This window comes from Trachinotus anak, unplaced genomic scaffold, assembly GCF_046630095.1.
Source record: "Trachinotus anak isolate AG129_WGS33_773 ecotype Australia unplaced genomic scaffold, CSIRO_AGI_Tana_v1 ptg000013l, whole genome shotgun sequence".
In the NCBI taxonomy this organism is placed as follows: domain Eukaryota; kingdom Metazoa; phylum Chordata; class Actinopteri; order Carangiformes; family Carangidae; genus Trachinotus; species Trachinotus anak.
Window position 1 is genome coordinate 9,835,929 of NW_027273864.1, and position 17,621 is coordinate 9,853,549.

Genomic DNA, 17,621 nt, shown 5'->3' on the forward strand with positions numbered 1-17,621 from the left:
GGAACTGCCTCACCTAACCGGTGTGCAGCCATGTCAAAATGTCATACAGGGGTACGAGACTTAAAGGGACGAGGTGAAAAAGTAGTTTTACAGTTAAGTGTCTGTGCTACCTTCAGGGGCTCTGAGTCCAGCACAGGTGGTTCCAGCTTTGTTGCTGCTGCAGATGATGTGACTGGTGCAGCAGGCCTGGGAGCAGCAGAGAAATCACTGGACAGCAGGTCCAAGGCTGCAATATCATCCATTGTCTTCTACAGGGCATAAGAAGACAGGAAATTAAACGTGGTCTGCATGTCCTATCTCTTCATCATTTTATCATTATTGTAATCTGACAGACTTACCTCCTTGGGGGCTGCAGCTGCTTTTGCCTTTGCCTCTGCCATTTTCTTTAAAATGAAATTGATGCACATGAGACACACAGTGAATGTAAATAAACATGGCCCAGTAAAGATTTAAGTAAACATCAACAAACATTAATATATGTTTTACTGTTGTTCCTGTGCAACAATTATAACCATTATAACTATAATAGAACCATCATATTCTTTTTTTAAGGTTTTTTTTTTTGTTGGTTTTTTTTTTTATAGGACAGCCATCGGGTATTAAAAGGACTAATATCTTTTATTAGAAGGCCAATTGATCAGAAATTCAGAAACGAAATTCATTTAGTCTTTTATCTAGAATTAAAAGCCCCATATTGTCATAATAAAGCACACACAGTATTCATAATGTATAAATGTAGAGGTCAGTTTACCTTAAGATCTTCCTCAGTAGGTTGATACTCTGGTGGCAGCGTGTCGTCTCTCTCTCCCATCTTAATCAGCCTCTCCTCAACAATCTCTTTCTCCTGCAACAAGCAAACAAATCAGAACAGCTGAAGTGACCGGCACACCTCATTTTCTGAGGAATGCTCTGAAATTGAAAATATTCTCTCCCATGTTGGCTACCTTGACAATGTTTTTGGCAGGAACAACTGGGATGGGCTGAGGGGCGGGTGTGATATCCTTCAAGGTATCTGAAAGAGCATCTAGGGCGTTGTCTGCTCCTGCTGCCAGCTGAGTGCACAAACACAGACAAAATGATTATGATGGAACTTCAGGGTTTTAGAGAGTCTAATAGGTTGGAAAAGGCTGGAGATGTGTTTGCGTGTTTACCTCCGGGTGAGTTTCTGTGGGAACACAAGCAGCAGACTTCACTGTCGGAGCAGCACTGAGGGCAACAAATTCTCCTGCCAAGGCATCCAGAGCAAAGTCTGCAGAGGACTGAGGAGGGCACAGAATGAAATGTATAAGGCCTGTGTAGGCAGGGATTATTATATTAATGTTGCTACCACAGGTAATCAGTGTACCTGAGCTGGAGGAGCTGAGGGGGTGACAACAGGAGCCTGGACTGCAGGAGCTGTTGAGGAGGTCATGAAGTCTCCAGACAAAATGTCCAGAGCCTCACCGGTGCCCATGGTGGGCTGCAGCAGGAAGGGAGGAGAGAAAATGATGAGGAACTATGTGTTTTCATATGGAATATGAGATATGAGATAATATAAAATCCTTGCCTTATCATTACAAATGAAGTAGAAAATGTATCTTCAAAAATATCATTGCTCAGGGAGACCTGACCTGAAACTTGATTCTAAAGCTTGTACTTTAATAATAAAACACAGCTTATAATCCTTATAAGTGAATTTGTCCCAGTCTCACCTCAGGTTTAGGAGCAGGCAGTTTCTTGAGTTCATCCTCTTTGAACCTGTACTCTGGAGGCAGTGTGTCCTCCCTGTCTCCTACAAGCACACCCTTCTTCTTCTTCTGTTTGTCCTCCTATGAAAAGGGAAAAAAAATCACAAACTCACAAATGAATGCACACATGCACACATGGAAATAAACAAAAGGAGGGCACCATGGCTCTCAATGATAACTTGATAGGGTGTGTGTATGATGGTAAGAGACTGCATGTCCCATACCGAGACAATGTCCTCAGGTCTGAGTTTTGGGGATTCAGGTTTTGGTACATCTGCTGGCAACGTGTCGCTAAGAGCACTGAGAGCATCCAGAGACAAAGAGTCACCCTGAGGAGAGAGGAGGAGATTGCGATTTAGCTGTGATAGTTTTAATAGCAAGCTCAAGGTTTCAAGGCTCTCTCTTTGTCACATGCACCGAGTAAAACAAGCAGTGTAACAAAAGGGATGCTATTAAGTTGTTATGCTAGAATATTAGATGGATCAGATAAAATAGAATAAATAAAACATATAAGAGAGAGAGAGAGAGCATTAGATGATGGGACTGACTGACACCACTCTCTAACTGTGCAAGATGGCTAGTTTAGCTCAGCACAAAGACTGGAAACAGGGGGAGACAGTTGTCCAGTTGTCCAAAGAAACAACAACAATAAATTACAATTTAGGCTAGTCTTAAAAAAACAAGTGAAAAAGTAAAAAAAAAAAAAAAAAAAAAAAAAAAAAAAAAAGGTCATTTGTATCGTCATGGTTACCTTCTCCATCTTGGGTTTTCCAGGTTGCGGTTGTGCAGGGATGACATCAATTGTGCTGGGTTGCTCCAGAGGACAAACTGTTCTCTATAGAAACACAAAAGGACATACAGTGGGACATGTAGACTGAAAGAGACATGGGATGCTAGAGGACACAAGGACAGACACACACAGATCAGAGCAGAAACAAAGTTCTTTCCATTTATTCTATTAACTTAGTAAAGAGACATATACTATAGAAAGAGACAATCGTTCACAAATATGCAAACACACACACACACACACACACATTCAAAGCTATAGCTTTACCTCTGGTGCCTTCTTGGTAGAGGGAGGGACGAGTGCCTGAACTCCAGAAGCTTTAGTTGGAGCCACAAAATCTCCAGCAAGTAAATCTAGAGCTGATAGATCCTCAACTTTGCTCTGGAAAACAGAGACAACAGCTTTCAGTGTTAACACAGAGCTCACACTGACCTAAGGAAATAATACAAAATAAAAACATCTTAATTTTAACAAAGTCTTCAAATTAGTTTACATTGCTATCGATATGGACGTATGTGGTTTCTCGCAGAGGAACACCACTCTAGCTTAGCTTAGCACAAAGACTGAAAACAGGGGGAAAGAGTTAGCCTGGCTAAGAGACACAGAACCTCCTGTGTAACCATAAATTGTCTTTTTTCTCTCCTGCAAAATGTCCATCTACTAAACAAGTAGAACACAAACACCATCCTCTCATCACCAGGGTTTCTTTTAAAACAAAATTATCTGTTGGAATAATTTATCTGTATATCAGTCTGCTTTTGGCTGATTTTGGCTGCAGGCACTAATAACAGATCCACAGTGTACCTGAGCCGGAGGAGCTGAGGGGGTGACAACAGGAGCCTGGACTGCAGGAGCTGTTGAGGAGGTCATGAAGTCTCCAGACAAAATGTCCAGAGCCTCACCGGTGCCCATGGTGGGCTGCAGTAGGGGAGAGAGGGAAGGGTCAATCAATATCATGCATTTATTGATGAGTTTATCTCCCATCTGTATATCATTTGTAAAAGCTCAACACAATAATCTGTACAGCCTTAAAGTGAATTTGTCCCAGTCTCACCTCAGGTTTAGGAGCAGGCAGTTTTTTGAGTTTCTCCTTATTAAACCTGTACTCTGGAGGCAGTGTGTCCTCCCTCTCTCCAACAAGTACACCCTTCTCCTTCTTCAGTTTGTCCTCCTATGAAAAGGGAAAAGAGGAGGAAATAAAGCAACATCTGGTGAGAAAAGGAGTCTGTGATGAGTTGAAACACAGATGCAACATGTGCCAGCAACATGAGGCTTTCTGTGCCAGTGAGTGTTTGTGTCCCATACCGAGACGATGTCCTCAGGTCTGAGTTTGGGGGATTCAGGTTTTGGTTCGTCTGGTGCCAACATGTCGCCAAGAGCGCTGAGAGCATCCTTAGATATAGACTGACCCTGAGGAAAGAATGGGAGATCTGTCAAACATTTATACTTTAAATATGGACAATAGGAAAAAACTAATCTGTAAATCTCTATCTCACCTGATCAGTTTTGAGCTTGGTGGCAGTGGTGTCCTTTCCAGCAGTGGCTTTCTTAGAAGCAGGGGGAGCTGCAGAGGATTGAACTTTCTACACCAGACAAGACAGATGACATTAAAATCCGTATTAATAACCTAATTGACTTAAGAGTTGCATTTGAGTGATCACATAACATTAGGAGGCAGTGTCATTTCCGTTTGAGGCGGTTTTTAACTCCAGCCCGTCAGTGTCTGGATCGTGAGGTAATAATAAGAGCTAGGCAACATCAGCAAAGCTTTGTGCTGCAATGAACATGAAATCTGGTGAAATAAATGGAAAGATGAATGTCAGAATATTAAAATTAAAACTACTAACACCTCCGTATCTTTTGCCTGTTGCCTATTTGTTTATATTTTAACAAATCTGCATCATAGGAAGTCATTCTGCCCTGGTGGGTACCACTTCCTATTCAAACTGTACACACAACAGTCATCTGGATCCTGAAGATAAAGTCTGACCCTGATGATTTTGACAAGCAAGATGTGTGATCTAAGGAGATTTGTGGGGTGTTTATCCCTGATGGACATTAGAGATCATGCTTCCACGATAAAGAGTGAAAGAGTGAGTTACCCTGACTGTATCAGTGTGTGTTTGATGACTGTATACTGAGATTTGACTGACTGATTTGACATAATGGGTTCACCTTCTGCAGAACAAACCCCATCAACATCAGTGCAGATTCGACAGGGCCAAGAGAGAGCTGGCTCTACTGTACCGTGGCAGTGGAAGCCGAAAGTCCAGCCTCCAGAGAGAAATCATCTGAGACTTTCTCCATCTTGGCTTTCTTATCAGCAGGAGCAGCAGGACACACAGCCACAGGGGGAACTGCAGGGGCTTTCTATAACAATCAACAGAGATGTCATTAGATGAATTATTAGATTCTATGTTTGTTTGCATTACTTTCTTCTACTGTTTCCAGATATAGATCCACAGTGTACCTGAGCCGGAGGAGCTGAGGGGGTGACAACAGGAGCCTGGACTGCAGGAGCCGTTGAAGAGGTCATGAAGTCTCCAGACAAAATGTCCAGAGCCTCACCGGTGCCCATGGTGGGCTGCAGGAGGAGAGAGAGGGAAGGGTCAATATGTAAGAGCACAACAACACAGCATTAAAGTGAATTTGTCCCAGTCTCACCTCAGGTTTAGGAGCAGGCAGTTTTTCGAGTTTCTCCTTATTAAACCTGTACTCTGGAGGCAGTGTGTCCTCCCTCTCTCCAACAAGTACACCCTTCTCCTTCTTCAGTTTGTCCTCCTATGAAAAGGGAAAAGAGGAGGAAATAAAGCAACATCTGGTGAGAAAAAGAGTCTGTGAGGAGTTGAAACACAGATGCAACATGTGCCAGCAACATGATGCTTTGTGTATCAGTGAGTGTTTGTGTCCCATACCGAGACGATGTCCTCAGGTCTGAGTTTGGGGGATTCAGGTTTTGGTTCGTCTGGTGCCAACATGTCGCCAAGAGCGCTGAGAGCATCCGTAGATATAGACTGACCCTGAAAGAAGGCACAGTTGGAGAAATTAATGACTAACCCCAGAAAGAAGAAGAGAAGAGGGGTGGACTTCATATCCTGTAAATCTCACCTCATTGTTCTTGGGCTTGGTGTCCGCTCTGGTATCCAGTCCAGCCTTCAGAGAGAAATCTGCAGCAGTTTTCTCCATCTTGGCTTTTTTATCAGCAGGAGGAGCAGGACACACAGCCACGGGAGGAACTGCTTTCTACAAGAGCCAACAGAGACACCACTCATTACAGATACATGCATAATTAAGACATAATAAAATGAATCGTGTAATTTATTCATTAAAGAGGATTTTTATTATCATCTAATAATAATTCATAAAAACAGGATGTTCAAGCACCTTTACTGCCTCATAAAGCTTTCAGCAAAGTGTTTCTATAAATTTTAAGGCAGACATCTGACCAGCCAAGACACCCTTTCATGAAAGTACCGTAGCAGGAGCAGAGGGAAGTCCAGCCTCCAGAGAGAAATCATCTGCGACTTGCTCCATCTTGGCCTTCTTATCAGCAGGAGGAGCAGGACACACACTTTTTACAGGGGGTGGTGCAAAGTTAGCAGGGCCAGCAGATGAGGCGCTGACGACATGGTCTTTCTTCTATACATTTCATGTAGGAAAAAAAGAAAGTGAGGATTTCTTAGACTTTTATAACAACAAAAACACATGCCTTCAATTTGATACAAGATTTTTGGGAACATTCAGGGCTAATACCATCTACAACAGACATGCCAAACCAGGAACTTTATAATGGACTTTTGCCATGAGGATACATTGGGCGTAAAGGCAGAGGCTGCACAAGCAACTGAGTGCTAAATGCTGCACATTATTCTCCTAAAGGACTCTGACCTCTTGCTTCTTGGGTGCAGCTGGAGCAGTGGACGTCATGAATCCAGCTGAAAGGGAATCCAGGGCCTCGTCTGTGCTCAGTGGTTTCTGAGAGGAGAAAAAAAAACACCAGATAACGACTTAAAACCTATTCTTAAAATAATCTTGGCTGACCGATTTTAAGAGGAATTCCTCCACATCATGCTCCATATCAGCCATGTGATCCTCCACTAGAGGGCATGTACGACCAAGCCAAAAGGCAAACAAAGGGGCAAAATAATGCAAACCAGACTGCATGTACCAATAGTGGAAGAAAAGAACAGACACACCCTTAACATTACATGGAGACAGAAAAATACAAATAAACTCCCTAAAAAGCCACATTTGACACACAAAACTGTGTAGATTTAGCAAAAATATGATAAAGACAAAAACTCAAATCACAAAACTCACACTGGAGGAAAGTATCAGGGTGGAAACAGATCATGAGACACAAAACCGAAGAAGACTCTTTCTGGGCAAAATGACAAAGTGGGAGTTGGCTATGATGTAAATGTGGGTGTGTTGAGGGTGAGTAAAGAGTAACCTTCATATGGGTGGATATCAAAGTGTGCAACAGATGTGTCAGTACGTTCATGTGTGCGTGTCTGTGTGGTCGCACACACGTATTTAGTTGAGTGTTTGGGTTTGGCCAGACAAGAGCCAACGAGTTTGAACAGAGAAGGTGGGTCTTCTCTTCTCTTTGAAACCACAAGTGCAATGCAGCATTCCCCACTCTAGAGGAACACAGTGGAAACAGTGCTTCCTGTATGTGTGTGTGTGTGTGTGTGTGTGTGTGTGTGTGTGTGTGTGTGTGTGTGTGTGTGTGTGTGTGATGTAAGTGTATGTTCATTTGCTGTTGATGTTGGAAAAAGTTGACAAAGAGTGAGTCTCTGTCTGAACTTTATCTGAAGCAAAATGGAGTGTGAGCTGTGAGAGCTTCACTTACCGGAACGTCCTTTGGTTTAACATCTGCAGGAACTGGGGCCTAGAAAACAAATTTAATTTTTTAAAAAAAAAAGTTAATTTTAGACTAGAAGAAAAAAATTCAAATGCTGACATAATTCACTGAGTAAACAAATACTGCCTTAAAGGCTCAGTTCAAAATAGTCTCTCATTTTCCTCTGGTGGTGTCCAGCTGGGCAGATAGCTTTGGTTTGACACCAGGGCTGAGTATCATTTAAAATTCTTTAGTGTTAGTGCTTATATGACACTTGAGTTGGGTCTGATAAGGGTTTTGGTAAGGGTTGCAAAATGATGATTTTCAATACCTTATTGGGATGTAACATATTTTCCCAAGAAATCCTCTTTTATCTAACAAAAAAGCCAGACTCATCAAATGTCAAAAGTCTGAACACAAGCAAAGACAGAAAAACGTTTCTGAAATATAATAGCCTAAAATAGGCAAAAAATGTAATTCAAATCAGGAACTATTTTAACCAGAGGATGAATCTGAATCCAACCTTCGGTACCAATCAGTTTTTAAATACTTGTGCCACAAACACATTTCAGTTCGTGCCAAAGAAAACACAGAGGTTCGATACTTAGGCCTGTTCATGTCTATCACAATACAATGGAGGTGAATTGAGTTTTGTTTGCAGTGCTCACAGCACTGAAAGTCATGTTTTAAAACTTCCCCATTGTTCTGTATAAATCACAGACATCACTGTGACGAAAAAACACACTTCACTGGCACAAAACTAGTTAGTGAATCAGAGGAGGTGAGGAAGAGGAGCACACTCGCGAGAACTGACCATATCTTCAAATCTGTAGCCTGGAGGCAGCGTGTCGTCTCTTTCTCCACACTTCTGACCCTTCACAGAGGTGATGCCATGCTGTGACACATGCAACACACACGGTTACTCACACAAGATCCATGCATCAGCTCAGTGCAGTCGCCTAGCTGCACATTTTATTTAAACACACCCATGCATGTACAGTGTAGCTGTGCTGTACCTCGGTGACCTCTGGCCCAGTGTATACAGGCTGCGGGGGTGCGACAGGATCAGCTGATGGTAGTATGCTGGCCAGGGCATCGAACGGATCCACTGCGGGTGCCTGCACATGCGGTACAAGTCAGCATGCTGGAGCGAGCAACATGCTTTTCAAAGCAAACCCATACTGCCTTACTAAGTCTTTACCTCTTTGGCTCCTTTAGCTGCTGGGGAAGGAACCTCCACCTGCACCTGTAAAACAGACCCAGAATCAGTTCATGTTAAACAAGACAGAACCATCTGTTTGCATGGAGGGGTCAATGTGTGATTGAAAAGCCCTGAATAAAAAGAATGAAAATAGTGCAATTTGAATATAGACAAATAGATCAATGTATGCCAGGCCAACCCTAATAATAATAATTATTATTAATATCATATATTTAATATAACTATTATTACAATAATGATAACTATAAAAACATGGGATTTGCTAATTTATTAAAACACAAGACATTTTCTCAAAGTGGACAGATAAGAAAAATCCCTAAAGCCCCTGAAGGCATCTCTTAAGCAATTAGTGATCTATTCAGTCCAGTACAGAGAGGGGACAGCGTGCACCTTCCCCTGAGAATCTTCCCATTATTATTCTACAGAAAATACAGAGGACGAAAGAATCAGAGAGCCTCCACCCGGGTTGGTTTCAGGTTTGTCTACCTTTGTTTGTGCTGGTTTGGCTTCTTCTTTTTTCCCCTGCACAGATACATTTCCAGCTGCTGCCGTTGATGTTTTAGTAGGATCAACTTTAGATACATCAGCTTTGACTGTTGTGATGGCGGTGGTACTCTAAAATACAATGAATTTGAATCTATTATCGGCCAAGTACATTTCAAGCAAACAGGTCCGGTGCACTCGTACAAAGTAAGTAATGTATCCAAATAAACAAACGACAGACAAGGCAGCGAGAAACCGATTTCAGCAGAAGAAAGCCTCCACCATCTTGATAACTGATGAGTCATTAGTTTAGAAGTAGCAACACTCTGTTGGCCTCTCCTCTTCATTTTGTTTCCTTTGCCTGACTCAGATTCCTGATGTATGTGTGGTGTTGCAAGTGCACTATGAGCAAATACAATAACAAGCGTAGGCATGCTGAGCAAAGAGCTGCAGAGTAACGAACAAAAGTCCTTTATATTTCCCAACTGGTCATCAAGAAAAGGAAGGCCAAAGCTGTTACTTGTTTTCAAAGAAACTCCCAAACAAGAAATGTCCAAAGCAAGTATCTGAGTGTTTTCAGGAAGTGGCAAACCCTGATAAGACTCTGCGACACAAAGATGCTGCAGAAAAAAAAGAAATAAATAAATGACCGCAGCAAGCCTCAAAAGGAAGGCTACACCTCGAGAAAGCCATGGAGGCATTAAAGGGTCTGAGAAGTGTGCAGCAGTGGAGTCTACCTTAGCCGTGTCTTTGGGCGACTCTTTAGGTTTGGTTACAGCAGTGGTCGCTGCCGTGCCAGCGGCTGCAGCTGTTCCAGCAGCAGGAGAATGAGCTGCAGCTGTGGCTTTGACTTGGGAGACAGGTGCAGTCTACAAACATGTTGCCGAATGATTACTCACAAACACAAGGATGACATACACTGCAATACTAAATCAGTAAACATAGTGAAAAGATATGTTTAAAGCAGCAGTGTTAGCGAACACAGAACAGGAGAAAATGTATGCTGATCACTGGTCAGATCTGTCACTGTAGTCCAAAATTATTTCAAATAGGTTGTTTTTCCAATTAGATCTGCTGGGATTCAAGCCTGAGACAAATCTGACCACTGATCAGTTTAAGTTTAAATACGGGTGCTTTTTCATGCTTCAGCCCATTTAAACAAACTTTGTATATTTTATAGTACAGCTGAACCTTTTCTAAACATTGTACTAGTTCTCTGTTGACATTTATTACACTGATTCACAAAATATTTAAAAGGCTTTTTGACAGTCAGCTGCTGAGAAGAACTCCAATAATAACCAAACCTGGGTGTTATGAAAATCATGTGCATCATGTGAATTGGGTAGTCTGATTTAAAAGGGTGCTATAGAGCTGGCACATAAATCATGCTTTTTGAGAGTATGTGCTTCCCACAACCACATGGGCATTTTAACAGCGGTATCTGTCCACAGAGACAGCAACATAAAAAAATACAGATAATATTACATCCAGTATGAAGGATGAACTATCAATACACAGTTTCAAGTGTCTGCAAGCTGCCTAGTTTGTATGAAATCAATCTAAAAGTTAAAAAGTAAAATGGTCATAGTTAAAATGATACCCAGGTTAAAGCAAGAAAAAGCACCGACCAGCACTTTGGCCAAGATGACATCATTACCTTCGGCATCTCTTTAGGACCGCTCCTCGCACCTGCTGATGTCATGTCAACAACAGTAGCCCCAGCAGACGACATGTCAATAACAGTAGCACCTGCCGGCGTAGTGTTAGTCTACAAACCAAGGAGCATGTGTTTAGAGAAAGCCATGAGGATGTTATCGATGAAGTCAGCTCCACAGTGTCTGAAGAACAAACTTCCCAAGCGTGGCGATATGAGAGATTATTATTGTGAAGCTACGAGTGTTCAGATCCAGGTGGTGTGAACGGCCGAGCCAGAGAGACAACGTGTACAGAGGGAAAAATGGAGGCCGAGAGGCGAAAAATATTTTGCAAGATGAAAAGGTGATGAAGCCAGTGAAGAAGAAATGTGGGCTGCCTCATGTTGAGCGCTCAAAGTGTTGAGACCAAAAGAAGGAAGTGGTGATTCATGTTACATCACAGCCAAAAGCCCCCTCCACGTTTATTTAGGCATCCAGGGTCTGTCTACCTCTGGTTTGGCTTTAGGTGCCTCTTTTCCTGCTGTCCCAACTGAAGCACTTCCTCTTGCCGTGACGCCACTTCCTGTGGCTCCTATGGTAACCACTCCAGGCTTAGTAGCCATGTCAGATCCCGATGATGCCTTCTGCAATGCAGTTTACTCATCATTAGGAGTACTACACAGCCTGTGTAAACAGTTGTATAATGTTTTCTGTGGTTCTGGAGGGAGCTGAGCAAATGACCCTGGTGACATCACGGTGACATCAGGCTATCTCGACTTGGGCTTGAATACTACAAATGCATAACTCAAAGCCTACATTACAAACTGGGGGCAGTATGTTTGAAATAAGTGGGTGTGGATGCCAGGCAGGGAGGTGAAATGAAAAGATGATAGTGGTTGCATGATGGGAAATGTAGGAAACAGTGTTTTTAGACCTTGGGCAATACTAGAGACTAAAAGTCAGGATATTTTGGACTGTGTTACTTCAATCTTGACCATTTTTATTTTTGTTTTATCTTTCTCTTGTAAGACCATAAACTTTACTGAAATACAATTCTACACTGCTGAAACACCCACTTAAATGTAAAGAAAAATAGAAAAGATAGTAAAGATCAATTCTATCATTTTAAAAATGTAAATAATACAATTTGAGGCGAAAAAAAGCCCACACTAATGTACCACCCATAGCTCTATGTTCTTTTGGCTCAATATGATGTACAGTACACTGTATGCACATCTACTGCTGCACTGCACGGCTCTTATACGCTGCAACTGAAACTTGAATAGCTGAACCCAACAAGAGTATGAAAAGGGGCACCGAGGTCAGCAGCTAACAAGAGTCACTTATAGCTGAACGTTAATGGCTGAGTAATAAGCTTAGTCTATTAATAACTCTGTGAGTTTCTCCCACATTATGATTAATTACTATTTTGAATATTAGACCTAGTTTCTGCACACAGCCACTTCCAAATATCCCATCAATCTGTTCTCTACAGGCCAGACACCAAAATAGATGACGTCTGAGCACAGGTGTTGAAGGCCAAGTGAAAACACTTCAGGCTGTTGCTGTTGGTTTGTTCAGTCTAAACACCCTCTCACCTTGAAGAAGGAAATAATAAGTAACAAAGTTGTAGACAATGGAGAGAAATACATTCTTAATTTAGGCCAAGAAGAAGAGTTTGTCCTGATGTTGTCTCCAATCCAGTGGACAGACATTTAATGAAACATTTATGCCAAATAACTAAAAAGTCTTTGTTGAAGTCTGCCAACTGCTTCATGGCAACAGACATCAGGCTGTTATGTTAACATGAACCAAGATCCTTCAAATGAACCTGCAAACCTGGCATGAAGTCATCAACAGTATAAACAGTATAACTGCTGACTCTTAAATGTCCACTTCCTGAAGTTCGTTTATCCCATCATCTGGAAATTAGCGCAATCAGCAACAGATCGAATTGAACAATCACTTTGATCCATTGTTTGAGTGCAGCATTAGGGGGTCCAAACTGCTTCCCACTCACTAAGTAACTGGGTGTTACCCCTTGTGCTTGAATGGAAGGAAGAGAAAGGTTTTCTTTTCTGTGTGCTACAGCTCAGAGGACATAGCTACACCTATAGCCTCATTCTACTTAAAAATGTTGTAGCTAAAACATTAAACAGCACAGCGCTGGAACAGGAAAGGAAGTAACAATACTACACATAGTCCAGATAATGGGGGGGTCAGGGGTCAGCCACACACAGGAAGTTAACAAATGAGTTTCTTTAGACAGAGAGAGCAGGGAGAGAAGAGGTTAAAAGGTGTTACAGAGGAATGCTTAATACCTCAAACTGTGCAGGCTTCACAGTGGAGACCTGGGCTGCCGGTTTGGGTGTGGCCTGGCTAGGCTGCGACTGCAGAGAGAACCGGACAAACAAAGAGAGAAAAGTTACATATGTGCAGTGAAAAATCTAACAAGAAAGCATCATGATCCTGGTTCACACTGAGCAACATCTCAGTTTCACAAGAGGCAAGAAAAACAAAACCTTCCCTGCAGCTAATCTTTTGATATATGGATGGATGGATGTCACTTCAGCTCCAAAGAGAGAGGTAAAGAGAGAAACCCCACATACACATCTACTACAGTGTCGTCATGTACCGCTGAAAAATACCCACAAACACATTCATCATCTATCACCCACCCATCCATCATACTGCAGTCCGCGGTGGTAGATTCAAGCACTACATTCCAGACTGAAGGGTGTGACTGTTGGTTGTCAGCAGAGAGCAAAGAGACCGAGTATTATTGTTGTTTGTGGTCGCCACAGCAACAGCGATGACGAAAGGGTGATAGATAAGTTACTCTTCAGCTGACATAACAGATGGTTAAGTTAAGATCATTCACATCCGTTGTCAGTGAGGTCGTCCCTTGGACTTTGACAGTTGAGGACTATGGTGCAGCCATTTTTCATGCTCACACACTCTGCACTTCCTTACACACCAACTACCAGTCACACAGTGCCATGATCTTAGATTTCATCCTGATAAGATTCGAGTTTCTGTTGCTGATTCTCTTTCCTGTTCAGTTACAAAAGTTCACTGCTCGTGCTAAAGATCCAGTTTGTCGTCTGGTGATTCATACTGCTGTTCCTGCTGACCTAAGACATAAAGACCTAACCTTAAAAGGCTTCTCTGAGATGACCTACAGTATATTTTGTGTTAAATCCACCAGTGGTAAAACTGACCTAGTCTCCAATGTTTGTAAAGTTTGCAAACTTCTGCATATTGTACTGCGGTGCACACTGCTTAGACTGGTAGAGACTGTAGCACTCTTTCTTAAATGGTTCTGGATTTGCTCTTTCCCCTAACCTGAAGAACTGACAGGCGCTTTCTGCACCTCCTCGGGTACCATATGCATGCATCATTGTATTCATTCAAAGACCAGGGTCTATTTTTAAGACCTGGCTATGGAGGCCACATAATACAAGACAGTGCATCAAGCACCATATTAACAACTAAAGCTGGCCTACCAAACTCAGTCTAGTCTGCACGTTCATTTATCATTAATTTGGGCATGGAAACATGGTGCAGTGAGTCAGCTCTCTGAGCCACCTGCAACAAGCTCCATTATTTGCGCAAAATACCCCAGAATCCGGAGATGTAGTTACCCAGATAATTCAAACTAGTAGATATGCAATGTTTCCCCTGGTATTAAATGAACAGTACAAGCTCAAGTGTAATACTCACTCACTCTCTAATCCAGCGTGTTTGTACTGAAGGATAAAGGGTATGTATTTTTAGTTTTATTAAAGTATACTAACAGTCTGCTAAATGAACTCCTTTTTAAGACCAGCCTTTAAGGTGCGTTCAGCGGTCTCCAGGTGGAGTCCTGCATGCTGTAGAGCCGAGCCCTGTCCTTTCAGGTGGTGTGAATAAAGAGTACAGAGCCTCCACCCCACTGGCACCAGCTCAGGATTATTGCTGTTAGTTTCACATCCATCCCAAAGCATTGTATGATGTTGTATCATTGTACAGTCAGATCTAAGCCAGCCTGTTTGTGAACATTACTCTGTTTCTCCATTTGTTCATACTTATCACAGAAGGTAGGGAGATCATTTGGATATGAGCACACAGACAATCACTGCACTGCAAAGCATGCTAATGTATGGTCACAGATAACAGTGCTGTTGGTAATCATTCATTTCAAAGTATTCTTGACAGACACTAGAGAGTCCCGTGACAGAAAACTATGTCTGTGCCTATTATCATTATCGCATGTCTAAGCACCTATAAGCCTCTGAGTGAGTTAAACTGTCAGGCCAGCTGTGCCTCACGTTTGAGTTATGCTGAGTGGGCAGGATGGAGGGTAAAGACAGGCTGAATGTCTGTGAACGACTGTAATGAGTGAAGGAGAACAGACGGATGAACAACAGAAAGACAGAGCACATAATGAATTGCACCACTCTGAAACATCTGCAATCTGGGACCTTTAGAAATGACTGCAGCTCATCACTGGCAGCAATTGCCTAACACACTGGTGTCGCATTTAACAGAAATAACACAAACCAGCTCAGGGTTCGCACATGTAAATCACACACAGTGCTCGCTCGGGCTTTGCATCAACCGCTGTTGCTCAAGTTATTCCTCAAACCCTCAATTTTATTTGAAACAGAAATACATGAATTTTCTCTACCTTTATGTCTTCAGCAACTGATGGAGTTCGTGGCAGAAGTAGGAAGATTATTTTAATTAGGTTTTTAGATAATTTTATTATTAACTGACAGTTGGGAGAGTCATTATAATGCTGTTCAGAGAGAGAAAGGGAGGAGGAAATGGCACCGAGGAGGTCACAAGCAGCCAGGGCACCCCCCCTGCCACAGGGGAAGTCATGTTGCTCCTGTTACTGTACTAAATATTGATTGTTGCTAGTGACCACAGAAAACTTCAACAACTGAAAAAAGGAAACAGAGTAGTACAGCATGCTGGGTGGTAACTCATGATGTGTCAGATGCGTTTCATGTGTATCTGCATGTATGTGAAACAAAAATCCACCAGCTGAGACTGAGATATTTCTGTTACACAATTATCTTATCAATCACACTCATAAGCATATTTTCCATGTCTTGAACTATTTCTTCAACAAAATAAGCCAAACTTCATGCATTTGTGCCGTTGTTTTAGTACAACACAGCACCTAACAGCTACTGCTACACGTTACTGAGGTGCGATATTCAGCCTTGAGGACAACACGGACATAATGTGACACTGAAAAAGCAGTTTTAGTTTAATTTGATTAAAAGTATTGTGGTAACTGCAGTGTTTCCTTCCCCTTATTTTTTTCCCTTCTGATTTCTGGCATGTCATTAGAAATAAACAAATCATGTGTCACTGGCCAAACAAATGACATCCTTACAGCTATTATTTCTCTTACAGAAATGCACATTACAGTAAACCCAAAGCTCTTGACCACCACATCCTCACAAGATTCGGAACTCGTGTGTGTTATAATACAAACTTTAAATGTCTCAGTTGCAACCAAAGGATGTTAGCCAAGAGGATTTGGTGACTCATTTGTTTGTTATTCATGTGAGAGCAGTCCACACACATAGCGCTGGACCACGACCATGGAAGCATGGGACCTGTGGGAACATGCTACCTTGCCGATCTCAATGGTGAATACATTGCACTCTCCTCTTGGAGTCAGAACAAATGTACATTTTACTGCGTAAAATAGCACCTGCATACATTTGCAATGCTGTCGGGGAGGGGACCATCGAAACTATGTTTCAAAGCCATACACAAACAAAATGGTCTCCCCTCAAGGCTCAGTCTGACATCAAAACCATTGCACAAGTGTACCACCAGCCCTGCCTTCACTGTGTGACAGATGCCACTTAACAAATACAGGTTAGGCAGCACATACAGTGAACCACCCAGGTGCTTTTCCAACAGGCAAACAAACAGGCTGCTTATTTCATTTACAGTCCATCATGGCAAACAATGCACAGACAGGATGGAGACTACACATCTCAATATATCAGCATTTTTACAAGATGACTCATGCTGTCAGCATCAGGTGATCATAATGCAATGATCAATAATACATAAACATGCCAAAGAGTGAAGCAAAAAGGTCTCTTCCCTGGGTTTACTCAGAAATAAAAAGGGGATATCACATTTCTGACATTTTTAAATTTGGAAAAAAGTTTTCTCCTTAACTTGTCCCCGAGTTTCAGATGAACAGCTGAGGCTGAAGCAGACGTTTGACATGTCACCAGGCTGAACTCTGTGCTCACCTGAGACCCACCCAAACGCTTTGTGAGGTTTATGTCTGCTGTGACTGCAAACTGCAACATTCCTGCATTCCTCACACCTCATGTGCAGGAGACTGCTCCCTGCTTATAGATGAAAGACTATCCACAGACACTCACTGCAAACAGTGCACACACGATACAAGTTGCTTTTAAAAAAACATGCCTTGCACATTATGGCATTCTGCCATTTTCATCAAAAGCATCTTAAAGTGCGATATACTTGGCACAGGTGTCGCCAGGCAGCATTTAAAAACGGATGGTGGTGTCTGGCCCCTCCTCTGGGTTAGCCTCTGCTCTGTAACATATTTTTGCAAAGAGTTTGTTTTTCCGGAAAAGCAGAAACATGACACTGAGTTTTCTACCTATATTCTGAGGTAAAAGGGTACCTACTACTGTGTTACACAGTAAAAATATTAATTCCACATATTAACAACAACAAAACAGTTATTTCATCGACATTCAACAACTACACCTCCGGGGAGCAAAGGCTTGGTATAAGTTGAAATCTTCACCTGAGTTTCTACATATCAAATCAATACTTTTTTGAAACAGCCCTATGCTTTGGCACCACATCTCCTCATCCTTTTCCTTTGCATAATCACACCTACAATGCTCACTGCATTTCACCG

General features: G+C 42.1%; 1 protein-coding gene across 50 annotated transcripts in view; it reads right to left on the reverse strand.

Moving 5' to 3' along the window:
• cast (calpastatin) overlaps window positions 1–17,621 on the reverse strand; it is a 36,614-nt gene that overhangs the window by 3,356 nt on the left and 15,637 nt on the right. For 11 of the 50 annotated variants that reach the window (XM_071493023.1, XM_071493024.1, XM_071493021.1 and 8 more), the window contains 30 exons: window positions 13,024–13,092; window positions 11,212–11,346; window positions 10,726–10,836; window positions 9,806–9,937; window positions 9,072–9,200; window positions 8,565–8,609; window positions 8,380–8,481; window positions 8,178–8,258; window positions 7,373–7,411; window positions 6,406–6,492; window positions 5,992–6,156; window positions 5,626–5,760; window positions 5,433–5,537; window positions 5,182–5,298; window positions 4,988–5,101; window positions 4,765–4,887; window positions 4,014–4,100; window positions 3,823–3,927; window positions 3,572–3,688; window positions 3,322–3,435; window positions 2,785–2,898; window positions 2,479–2,562; window positions 1,952–2,056; window positions 1,692–1,808; window positions 1,346–1,459; window positions 1,152–1,259; window positions 945–1,052; window positions 752–844; window positions 339–383; window positions 111–248 (listed from right to left, as the gene is read on the reverse strand). In XM_071493023.1, coding sequence (XP_071349124.1) covers window positions 111–248; window positions 339–383; window positions 752–844; window positions 945–1,052; window positions 1,152–1,259; window positions 1,346–1,459; window positions 1,692–1,808; window positions 1,952–2,056; window positions 2,479–2,562; window positions 2,785–2,898; window positions 3,322–3,435; window positions 3,572–3,688; window positions 3,823–3,927; window positions 4,014–4,100; window positions 4,765–4,887; window positions 4,988–5,101; window positions 5,182–5,298; window positions 5,433–5,537; window positions 5,626–5,760; window positions 5,992–6,156; window positions 6,406–6,492; window positions 7,373–7,411; window positions 8,178–8,258; window positions 8,380–8,481; window positions 8,565–8,609; window positions 9,072–9,200; window positions 9,806–9,937; window positions 10,726–10,836; window positions 11,212–11,346; window positions 13,024–13,092 — 3,138 coding nt within the window. The remainder of the gene's footprint in view (window positions 1–110; window positions 249–338; window positions 384–751; window positions 845–944; window positions 1,053–1,151; window positions 1,260–1,345; window positions 1,460–1,691; window positions 1,809–1,951; window positions 2,057–2,478; window positions 2,563–2,784; window positions 2,899–3,321; window positions 3,436–3,571; window positions 3,689–3,822; window positions 3,928–4,013; window positions 4,101–4,764; window positions 4,888–4,987; window positions 5,102–5,181; window positions 5,299–5,432; window positions 5,538–5,625; window positions 5,761–5,991; window positions 6,157–6,405; window positions 6,493–7,372; window positions 7,412–8,177; window positions 8,259–8,379; window positions 8,482–8,564; window positions 8,610–9,071; window positions 9,201–9,805; window positions 9,938–10,725; window positions 10,837–11,211; window positions 11,347–13,023; window positions 13,093–17,621) is intronic. The other 39 variants (XM_071493058.1, XM_071493060.1, XM_071493059.1 and 36 more) reach the window with 8 other exon arrangements.